The sequence below is a fragment of the Oryctolagus cuniculus genome, chromosome 18 (genome assembly GCF_051225735.1).
Source record: "Oryctolagus cuniculus isolate XC-2025 breed Fujian yellow rabbit chromosome 18, ASM5122573v1, whole genome shotgun sequence".
NCBI classification, from domain to species: Eukaryota; Metazoa; Chordata; class Mammalia; order Lagomorpha; family Leporidae; genus Oryctolagus; species Oryctolagus cuniculus.
In genome coordinates this window covers 47,685,680-47,698,076 of record NC_142884.1, presented here as the reverse complement: position 1 = coordinate 47,698,076, position 12,397 = coordinate 47,685,680, and the positions used below count along the sequence as shown (strand labels likewise).

Below are 12,397 nucleotides of genomic sequence, written 5' to 3'. Positions count from 1 at the left end.
CCCTTCTCAGACGCTGAGCACCGAGGGGTCTAAAGGAGTAGAGGACTTGCAGTAAGTGTGGAGAGGAGAAAAACCTAGTGAATCCCAGCTCAGAATCTCGAACAAGAAGCTGCTCTCGGAGACAGATGTGGTCTCCTGACAAATTCTAAAATTAATTATAAGTTTTCTGGGATTTCAAGCAAAATATTGAAAACTCTTTACGGAAAATCTCAAGCCCTTCAATATGATGTCTGGCTCTGTCAGCTTTCAGATTAAGCATCTGGGGGGAAAACACGTTTAAGATAAAAATATTCACATACATAGGAGAACCTCATTACATCACATTCTATAGACTTGGGGGAAAAAAATTGAAAGTGAGAAAAGGAGAGAAAAATTGCTCTGGGGGCCCTTGGCAAAAGCTTCAAAATCACTGCATTACCTGAAGTGAAATACGAAATGAGGAGAGGAGGCAGAGAGACTCCTCCAACACACATCCCCCACCAGACTGCAACAACGGGGGCTGCAGAGAGCGATGCAGGGGGTCACGGAGACTTACAGGAAAACAGTGCGCTGTAAATAACAGGGAAGACCAGAACAGAACTGCATTCATCAAAAAAGGATAATGATTTGTTCATCTGCCTGAACAGATAAAGCCTTATCCAGGGTCCAAAGCACACATCCAAGATCTAGTTTCTCTCCTTCCATTGTTGATTAAAAAAAAAAAAAAAAAAAAAAAAAAAAAAACAGGAAAGCAAAGTGGGAGGATGGCCATGAAAGCTAGGAGCAGTCAGTTGGGAGCCTTGCTTGAAGAACAATCACAAGATGAAGGTGAAGACATTGAAAACTGATCACATCATTATGATTGAAAGAGGTGTACTTGAAGCCAATGAGACTCCCGGTCTTACTTACATGAGACAATTCTTGACCCTTTGACATTACAAGTCTATTTAGGGCTGCTGTCTGCTATCCAAAATAATAATAATAATAACCATAATAATAATAAAATCCAATACTGAAGAGAGACCGCAGTTGCAAAAGTACACTTAAGGAACAACAAACATCAATTTGGAGCAACAAACACTCATTTTGAATTATATGCAGATACAAAAATAGGATCAAGACACAAATCATGCCCTAAAGGAGCTTACAAACCTAATCCAAGACATGTAGAAGCAATCTATAGCCTTAGAAATCAGTAGTGTGCTTCCTGTTGAGAGGAAAGCAGACACGTCTGGGACGCTGGTGGTTTCCTTTCTTGACCTGGATGCTGGGTGCACAGTAATGTTCCCTTAGGGGCAATTCATCAAGCTGCATGTTTATAATACATGTTACATATTTCAATCACTTTTAAGAAAACTCAATGGACAGGTTGAAAAGATACAGCTAAGGCAGTCTAGAGATTAGATTTTTAAAATTCAAAAAATGGTCAAAAGTAAAGAAAACTAATTAGATGATTCCAGGACATTTAGCTACCAAATTTTATGGATTCCACAGAAAAGAGAAAATTGGAGGTGAAGAAATAATTAACAAATTCAAGAAAATGCCCAACAATTGAAAGGCATGTGACTCAGATTGAAAGGCCTACAAAATGCAACTATAATGGGTGAAAAATATCACCATGAAATTACAAAATATGAGAAAAAGATTCAGCCAAAGAAAGGTACACAGGGGATAAAGAAAAACAAAATCAGAACTTTCAACACAAACCCTGGAAAACAAAAGGCAGCAGTAAAATGCCCTCAAAATCCTGAAGAAAATTCATTTGCTACCAAGATACCAACCACCAAGGTCTCTACATATGTCAAAAAAAAAAAAAAAAGAGTAATTTAAGCCATTCAAGATCTCAGAAAATTAACTCCTGAGTGCTCTTTCTCAAGCAACCATCTGAGGGCACAGGGAGTTAAGCCATGGCTTGGCATGCGGGCAGGCCATATCACAGTGACAGCTTGAATCCTAGAAGCCCTGCTTCTAACCCAGCTAAGCTCCCTGCTAATGCAGCTGGGAAAGGATGGCCCAAGTAATTAGGTTCCTGCTACCTACATGGGAGACCAAGATGAAGTTCCTGGCTCCTGGTTTTAGCTTGATTCAGTGCTAGCCTTTATGGTCACTTGGGGAGTGAACCAGCAGATGGAAGTCATATATTCTCATTCTCTCTCTCTCTGCCCCTGGCTTTGGCTTGGTCCAGCCCCAGCCTTGGTGACCACTTGGGGAATGAACCAGCAGATGGAAGATCTCTCTCTGTCTCTCTCTCTCTTTCAAATAAATAAATCTGAAAAAAAAAATCATCTGAGGTCAAGCTCCACTAAAATAAGAGTCAAATCAGGAAATAAAGTGACAAGGAATGTAAGAAATGGAAGAGCTAACAAAACAGAGGGGTGAAGAACTCACTGCATTACAATGAAAAGACAACATCCAGGCACAGAAGGCAACCAGTTCAAATTGGAACAGGTGAGGAGACTCTGGAAGACATTTCTCCAAGAAGATGAAATGGTTCTGAAGTTCCTGAGAGGAGACAACTGGTGGGGAGGATGGGACTTAAGTGGCTGCAATTCACAGACAATTTTGTCAACAGAAAGACCACTATTAACTCAGGAAAAAATGAAAATTAGAGAAAAATGACCCCAGTTTTATTTCCAGCTCAAAGAGTAATACACACACATGATAACTATGAAGGCTGAATGCTAATAAAAACAAAATTACAACACATTCATAATGGGAATACAAAGGAATCAGAAGAGTAAGCGATATAGATAGAGAAAAAAAAAGTAAATCTTTGCCTTCCAAATCAAGAAGCAAAAAGATAATGTCAAAACTGTGTATGCTTATTCTTAGTTACCAAAAGCATTACCTAAAAGAAAGGAATAGAATTATTGCCTCTACCAAAATGAAAAATGAGTAAAAAAGGCATAGACAACTGTTATTTTCTTTTAACACATAAATAGAAACATTTCACTTCTTAAAAATTACATAAATGTGTAATTTTAATAACTAAAACTATGTATCGAAATGCTTACTATGTTTTAAATACTGTTGTTATATTCTTATCACCTCATATGTGTTTAACCCTCATAGTCCTATGGTAGAAATCATTCTTATTACTATCTTACAGATGAGAAAAAATGGTGCAGGCATTTGACATAATGGACAAAACCCGACTTGGGAGCCTTCATCCCACACCAGCCTGAGTTTGCAGCCTAGCTTTGTTCCCAACTCCAGCATCTCAGCAATGCCCACCGAGGTGTCAGCAAATAATGGGTCAAGTACTTGAGCTCACACCACCCACTTAGAAGCCCAGAACTGACCTCCTGAATTCTGGTTTCAGCCTTGGCCAAGAATACTTAGAGACTGACCAGTGAGTAGAAGATATCTTTCTCTAACAAATAAATTAATTTTAAAAAGTCACAAAGAATTGAAGTCATTTGCTGAAGACCTCACAGCTAATGCACATCAAAACAAATGATGCCTTGGGGCCAGCACTATGGCGCAGTGGGTTAAAGCCCCAGCCTGCAGCGATGGCATCCCATATGGGTGCCGGTTCTAGTCCTGGCTGCTCCTCTGCTGATCCAGCTCTCTGCTAATGGCCTGGGAAAGCAGTGGAAGATGGCCCAAGTCCTTAGGCCCTGCACTCACATGGGAGACCCGGAAGAAGCTCCTGGCTCCTCGCTTCGGATCGGTGCAGCTCCAGCCATTGCGGTCATTTGGGGAGTGAATGGAATGGAAGATCTCTCTCTCTCTCTCTCTGACTCTACCTCTCTCTGTAACTCTGTCTTTCAAATAAATAAAATAATTCTTTAAAACTCAACAACTAAAAAACTACCCAATTGAAATGGGCAAAAGACTTGGACATTTCTACAAAGAAGATTTAAAAGCACAAGAACATGAAAAAATGCTTAATATTAATAATTAGGGAAACACAAATCAAAACCACAATGAGATATCACTTTCTACAGAACTGAATGCAAGATTTGAAACAGATACTTGTATACTAATATTCACAGTAACATTCACAATAGCCAAAGATAGAAACTACACAAATGTCCATCAATGGACGAATGGGTGAATAAAATGGTGGTATATTCGTTCACAAAATGAAATATTATTCAGTCCTATTTTTAATATATTCTACAACATGGTGAACCTTGAGAACACGCTAAGTGAAATAAACCACACACAAAAGAACAAATAGTATGTGACTCCACTTATATGAAGTCATCCAGAGTAATCAAACATATAAAACAGAAAGTAGATCAATAGTTATTAGGGGGTGGGGCAAAAAGGAATGAGGAATCATTATTTAATGGGTACAGAGTTTCAGTACAGAGTGGGATGATAAAAAGTTTGGGAGATGGATAGCAGTGATAGTTGCGATGGATGGCAAAACAATATGAATGTATTTAATGCCACTGAATTATACAGTTAAAATGGTTATAATGGTAAATCTCACACATGCATGTGCCACATAAAATGATGTTTCAGTCAACACATCCACATACACAACAGTGGCCCCCCAAAATTATATTGCCTGGTGGCATTATAGTCATCTTAGCTTGTGTAAGTACAATCGATTCTTGAATATCCCTGGGGTTAGGACTCCGACACCCACTGTTGAGAAATCCACATATAGCCTTGACTCTCAACAAACTTAGCTACCTTACCAATAATATAAACCTTATCAATAATATATAATACAAAGCCTTACCAATAACATACACAGTTGATTAACATATATGTATAAAGTATATGTATTATATACTGTGAAAATATGCAAGAACCACAGGACCACACATTTGTATGTATAACTTTTGATAAATTTTAACTTCTTATAATACATTTTTATATATATTATGGCAGTAAATGATGAAATACTATTCTATTTGTGTTTTATACCTTCATGACAAACCTAACTTTTTCTCAGTTATTTCCATATTTGTAGGCTACACAGTCATGTGTATTTTCAAACTGTTACAGATCTAAAAAGGGTAGATGCACATAAGTGGACTTGTGCAGTTCAAACTGTTGTTCAAGGGTCAGCTGTACATTCTATCATCTTCACACATCACCGAAATCACCTAACAATGTATCAGTATCATTAACAGAGACATGATTATAAACAAATTACCACAATAAGAAAAGGAATTAACTATTGGTATACATAATATGAATGAATCTTAAAATAACTGTAGTAAGTAAAAGAAGCCAAGGCCTTCTTTAAAATGCACATGTATAAATCCATTTGTGTCAAATTTTAGAAAATGCCAACTAATCTAGTGACAGAAAGAAGATCAGTGGTTGCCTAAGGCCAGGAACGAGGCACTGCAAAAGGGCACAAGGAAACTTCTGGATTCAAGTTATGGTTTATTATCTTGATTGTGGGGATGGTTCCACAATGTGTTAAAACTTACCAATCTGGGGCCAGAGCTCTGGTGTAGCAGGTAAAAGCTACCACCTGCAGTGCTGGCATCCCCTATGAGCACTGGTTTGATACCTGGCTGCTCTATTTCTAATCCAGCTCTCTGCTATGGCCTGGGAAAGCAGTAGAAGATGGTCCAAGCCCTTGGGCCCCTGCATCCATGTGCAGGGAAACCTGAAAGAAACTCCTGGCTCCTGGCTTTGGATTAGCTCAGCTCCAGCCATTGTGGCCATTTGGGGAGTAAACCAGTGGATGGAAGATGTCTTTCTGCCTTTGCCTCTGGCTCTATGTAACTCTGACTTTCAAATAAATAGATCTTTAAAAAAAATCATAATGTAAATGTTCAATTGTGTACTTCACTGTATGCCTAGTATACCTGAGTAAGGCTACTGAAAGAGGAAAAAAATCCAGCTACTCTCGGCTTAGCTTTCTCTTCACAACTGGGAGATGCCACTGCCTGCCTTCCTTTCTCACTGGCACCAAACCACTGCCACTCTTTTGTGGTGGAAAGATATGGCACTCTATGTAAGCACTTCTCACCTCCTCTGCCTCTTCTAATCTGGCCAGTCATCTATAACCTGCAAGACTTCAACAGCCTCTTTCAGCATTCTTGCTTCCAACGCTGTTTCTGTTCTTGGACTCAAACTCCACAATGGCCCCATCACAACTACAAACCTTGTACTAAGTCCCAATCTTCTGTCTCCACACCTGGGCCTCTTCTGCTACTCTTCTCCTTCTCTCACTCTATTCCATTCAAGCTTGCTGCTCCTGAAACATCCCAGTCATGCTCCATCTCTTGGTCTTTACAGTCCACGTTCCCCCTATGTGGACTGCTCTCCCTTTCAAGTTTCTGACTCATTCATTCTCTCCTTCCAGTCTTGGCTCTAATGGTACCTTCTAAGTGAGGCTTTGTCTGACAACTCAATCAAAAAACACAAGTTTATCCTTCCCCCTTGGAACAAATTCTATTTATTTATTTTCTGTTTCTATTTAATATAAGGTCATGAAGACAAAAATTTATCTTTCATTATTAAATGTTCAGGTTCTAGAACAGTACCTGACACATAGAGATACTTACTGTTAAAAGAATAAATAACTGCGTGGGGGCAAAAGAGGGGGTGGGGCTTATAAGGCTGAACAAGTTTTATTGGATAGTATAAGTCAAAAATAATTGACAAGAAATAGCATGATACAACAAAACAAATATAAGTCAAATGAACTTTGAGACTTTAGACAGGAATGCTGGGAAGCTAAGACAATATTAAATACAATAGGATTTGCTTTTTAATTATGAATGCTCCACGCCTACAAGCTGCAAGTAGTTTTTCATGGTTTCATTGATGAGTGAAAAGTACAAGGAACAGCAAAACATTTGTGAAGAATGGAATTTGTTTTGGGGGCAGGCATGTGGTGCGGAGGGTTAAGCTGCCACTTCAGACACCTGCATCCCATATTGGAGTATCTGCTCAAGAACCAGCTGCTCCACTTCTGATCTACATTCTTGCTATCGCATCCTAGAAGCTAGCGGGTGATGGTTCAAGTGCTTGGGTCCCTGCCACATGGGAGACCCAGATGGAGTTCTGTGCTCCTGGATTTTGTCTGGCTCAGCCCAGGCTGTCGCAGAGACATTTGGGGAGTGAACCAGCAGACAGAAGATGTCTCCTTCATGCCTATCTCTCTCTCTCTCTCACTCTCTCTGTTGCTATCTTTCAAGAAGATAAAAATATATAAACATTTCAAAAAGATAAGTTTATTTTGATACAAAAAATTCTGAAATGCATGCAAAGTTTTACATAATACATATTTTCCATGAATTTTCTGATAGCCATAGAGCTACTCATTTTAAAATACAGATTCAAAAGTTACAGTAACAAATTTCCATTTTTAAGTGGATCCAACTTTTGGTAAATCAAAGATCTAAGGCAGAATCTTGGTGTCCCAACACAGCACAGTCTCAACTTTCTAGTTTATGGCAAACTCAACAGAAAACGAACTGGCATCTCACCCTTCTATGAGCCTTCTTGGCCCATCATAGTTGATCTGGAAAATAATGTCAAGAATCCTAACAGGTGGCACCACTCACACACCTTAAGAACTGCTTTTCCTATAAAGACAGTGTCACAGCAAAATGCTTTGTTCTAAACAAAGAAATAAAAATGGTAGCAGTAGTTATTGTCCAAGTGGTATTCTGGCAGGTATTCCAGTCAAAGAACAAGGTATTGAACCATATAAGAAGTGGATTTCTAATGCCTTCCCTGCTAAAATTCATCTCTTATAGCTAAGAGTACCAAGCAATTGCCAGCAAAGCTGGAATAGGAAAATCAAATACTCTGCCTATTTACATATGGTTCCCCAAAGCCATTTCTGATTAAAAATTGTACCATTTCAATCTTCCTACTGGAGATATCTATTAACTAGAACTGCATGTGAAAGCCAATGAATTTAGTATATAATTACACGTATCCTATACAAATTACTTCCCAATGACTTCTACTCATGAAAATAAACCAAAGAGGGATGATTGGCTCACTATAAATCTACAAGATTTCCCTGGGAGAAGGTACTGACAGCAAAGTCCTGAAAGACCTTAAGCTTCAACTGAATAGAATTTCAATAGGAGGCAATCGCTTCTGAACATGAACTCTCAGCACAGCTGATGTGAACCTCTCCATTGGTAAGCAACACTCCAACTTACATCCCTGCTCTTGTCACTAAATAGGTACGTGACCTTGGACAAACTGCTTCCCTTCTCCCCCATTCCAGGTTTTCATGTGCAAGATGAGAGACTAGAACTAGGAGATTTCAAAAGAATCTTCCAGGTCTAATGTTTCATCATTTCCTAGTTACAACCACAAGAGCACACCTTATAACATCTAGCCTCCTGATACCAGGAGAGCATTTCATTTACCTTTTTGTCCCATAATGTGTAGAATAGCTAACTGAACTTCCCTTGGCAACTGTTCAACAAACTTATTCAAAAACAGGGAAACCAGTCCAATTCCCTCAAGTTTCCACTCTCTGTGACCTCCTCCTTCAGTCCTTCCAACCCCAACCATGATTTTAACCAAACTGTCTCTGTTCATGCCCAACCTTACCATAGTTCTGGCAGAATTATAAGGAGGCCAGAAAACTAAACACATCAGTTGTCACCCAGAAGAAATCACCTGGAAGAAATGCACTCACCAGGAAACTTCAAGGCACATGCTTTGTACACCATCAGACCCAAAACCACAAACATAGCCAGAGACCTAGCGTTTCTTAGAATAAGCTAATCTAATGCATTCCAATCATTTGAGAGTATGTGCTAGAAAGTTCCAGCAGACCTGGGGGAGAAGAGAAATTGAAGGGAAAAACAAAGATGTCAGAACCTGCAAGGAAGAGCATGTAGAACATTCCCTTCACCTTTCTACAAAAGGAACATTTACAAAACCCAGATCTCCAAAGGCAGCTACGCTATAGGGATGGGAACTGCCTGCTCATAAGTCATACAGCCACAGCTTTAATATTCTGAAGCCAGAATGCTTGGGTTTAAAGGCTAGCTCTGGGGGCCGGTGCTATGGCATAGTGGGTAAAGCCACCTGCGGTGCTGGCATTCCATATGGGCTCCAGTTTGTCTCGGCTGCTCCACTTCCAGTCCAGTTCTCTGCCATGGCCTGGGAAAGCAGTACAAGATGGACCAAATCCTTGGGCCCCTGCACCCATGTGGGAGACCTGGAAGAAGCTCCTGGCTCCTGGCTTTGGACTGGCGCACCTCCGGTTGTTGCGGCCAACTGCGGAGTGAACCAACGGATGGAAGACCTCTCTCTCTCTCTCTGCCTCTCTTCCTCTCTCTGTGTAACTCTGACTTTCAAATGAATAAAATAAATCTTTAAAAAAAATAAACAATGCTAGCTCTGCTAATTATGATTACTGTATAACCACAAACAAAGTAATCACCTGTGCCTCAGTTTCTTCATCTATAAATAAGAATAAAGCTGCACTTGATCAATACTTCATTTACTGGGTTATTGTGCAGATGATAAAATGGGTTAATATAATACAGTGCTTACAACAATGCCTAGCGCATAACATGTGCTAATAAATGACAGCTCCTAGTATTGCTACTATGATTAGATGGAGCTCTGGGACCGTTAGGGGTTAAGAGAACAAAGGAATTACATTGCCCTTATAAATTCAAAGTCTGTAGTTTCCCCTTGCAGGTGAGAACTGAAAGTACAAACATTTCTACATATAAATTATACTTGTGTACTTTATCAGCCTTCACTACTCTCAACCACAGAAACTATTCATTAAAAATCTAAATTCCTCTCTGAAAGATATTCTAGGTTTCAAAAACTACTCCCTTGCCCACAAGAAGGGAGTACAATAGGACTATTAACTGTGGGGCTGAGAGGAAGCGGGCACACAAAGACACCTTTGTAGCAGTCCCAGCTATCATGTACCACTGCTTCAGTTTCGGAGAGTGACCTTCTTAAGAAAAAACCTGACAAACTCCATTGTTCATTACATCGGAGTTCTTGGATGTGACTGTTCTCAGGTCCCTGGAAGAGCCTGACTGAAGATCAGGAGATCTCAGCTCTTTCCATCAGGCAGCACTGAATCCTTCAAGGGATTTTCTTCGGTCAGCATCATCATTTGAGATGCCAGAGAAACTTGAAATTCCCAACCGCGAAACCAGCTCCTTATTTTGGATGGAAGACATAAGGTAGAGTTAGAAAAGATTAACTATCCTGGGGAGATTTCTAGTGTGGGGAATTATAAGAAATTTATAGATCATCATGAGTTTTTTTTTTTATCTTAAATCTCTTTTCCAGAACAATCATCCTAATAAACAACATCAACAAAAACAAGTAGCAACAACCGTAACAAAATCCAATCAACCAGAGTTGTCAGAACACAATGACCCTAAAATGTTCCAGTTCATTCCCTGACAGGTTAGCTCAAGCTCAGACTTCCCAAACATCTTTTAATAAAAACAGACATAAGAGGTAACACTACGTCTCGCATTCCTTTGTCAAATAATCAGGCAAAAATGAAAGCAGTGGGCATGCTGTCCCCCGTATGCTGAGGCACCTTTTTTGTAATCCTATTCTGAGAAACCATGGGGAACCCTAAAAGCACAACAACTGGAGTGAAGAAGGAACATTTGAAAGGCCACTAAAAGGTGGCTTATGACAGGTTCCAAGGGGACCCCAGTTCAGAAAATAGCAAGACAAGTTCACCACAACAACCCTCTCAAGTCTAAACCCGCAGAACTGAGTAGGGGGCTAGAGTGTTTCCTGAACACAGAGACCATCTGCCCCCAAAAGCCAGCGCCACTGCTTCCTGGCCGAGTGACAGCAGTTAAAACTGTATGAAGCCAAGAACAAGTCCATATTTGACAAATCACACCCATCCAGTCAGTGATGTCAGCCACAATAAAATATTTTGGCAAGACTGAAAGTGTGCACCTGGGAGAACCTAGAAAGATTTGACAGACTTTTGTTTTCCAGGCCCTTTATCAGCAAGTTAATTATAGCAACCGTAGAATCTCCTCTGAGCTTTAGAGAAAGGCGATTGGCTGAATGAAAGCAAGGAGCTACTCTCCTGGGCATGGCAAAGACAAAATGACAGTAGTGCTTACACAGGAAATACTGAGTACCCAGTGAGCCAGAGAGCACAGCCTGATGGAAAAGAAGTATATTCAGCAGATGTACAGATGAGACAAACCGAAGAAGGACACACAACACACACACACACACACACACATACATGCACACATGCACATACGCCCATGCAAAGGCATGCATAGCTCCAGAGCCTAAACAACTCTGGTCATATCACACTCAGGGCTGCTTTTTCCCCAGAGTAGACTGTACCTTCACAGCTATAATTGTACACTGCCACCGCTGACCTGTCCACCAAATTTTCATCATGATGCCAGCTCACTGCCATCTTCCCCATGCCAAAGTAAGGCTCCTCCTTCAGGTATGGCATTTTCTGAGGATCCATGAAATTCAGTAAAGTTACATTGTATGCGGCTCTGCTCTTCATGTCCACTTCATCTTGTCCATCATAGGATGACCCCATGCCAACCCTGGGGAATTCTGCCATGCACACTGGCACAGCGTCCTCATTCTCCTTCTCTTTGACAGCCAGTTCCTCCAAAGCCTGGATGGTTTCTATCTGTAGGTAGTCATTGAGCTTGAGAAAGGTTTGACAAGCAGCACCTATTTCAGCTTCAGTGTAGTTTATAGTAGAACCTTTCACGGGCCAAGGTACAGTAAACAGTCTGGTGTTCAGGTACTTGTAGGTGCAGCCTGGATTACCAATGAGGATGCGAGATACTGGAGTGAGCAAATCTTTGCCTTGGATCCTAACCAGGTCCCGAAATAAGCAGCCATGCTTGTGCAATGTGAGAAAGGCTTCCTGGACTTCCTTATGGAGCTCCTCGGACACACTGCCAGCTTCCCGGAGAATTAGTTTAGGATATTTCAGCTGCCACTAAAACAAAGCCAAAGCAAAGATATGTGTTTATGAGCAGTTATAGTTTTAATAGCTCCAAAGGTGTGCGCTGTTGTAAGCACTGGGGGAAGGGGAGACAACCAGGTGGCATTTCTAAACAGGATTCTCATTTCCCTAGCCTAAAGTAGAAGACTAAACAAACAAATGTCACAAAGTTCCACAGTAAAGATTTTAAGTGCAAGCTCAAACTATTAATAATGCATAATACATAGAAAAATCAATAATGATGTGGGATTTGATCTCCCAGGCTTCCTCTATGAACACACTGTCCCACCTTCTGTCTCTTTAATCCTTTGACCACCCAGAAAACACAATTTTATTAATGAACTGCCCAGCACCTATTTTGTTTACTATATGCCAGGTAAAGTTCAAATATTTATGTGCATTAACTCATTTATCATAACTTTATGCAAAGTGTTAATGTTTCCAGTTAAAGATTGTACTGTTGAAGCACAGAGACTATTTCAAAACCTTTCCCAAATCATATAGCTGGTAACTGTTGAA

At 40.3% G+C, this 12,397-nt stretch overlaps 1 protein-coding gene across 8 annotated transcripts in view; it reads right to left on the bottom strand.

The window, feature by feature from the left end:
• The window catches only part of FTO (FTO alpha-ketoglutarate dependent dioxygenase), a 416,527-nt gene that overhangs the window by 278,302 nt on the left and 125,828 nt on the right, over positions 1 to 12,397 (bottom strand). For all 8 annotated transcript variants that reach the window (XM_089318677.1, XM_070061822.2, XM_070061824.2 and 5 more), the window contains 1 exon segment: positions 11,248 to 11,872. In XM_089318677.1, coding sequence (XP_089174803.1) covers positions 11,248 to 11,872 — 625 coding nt within the window.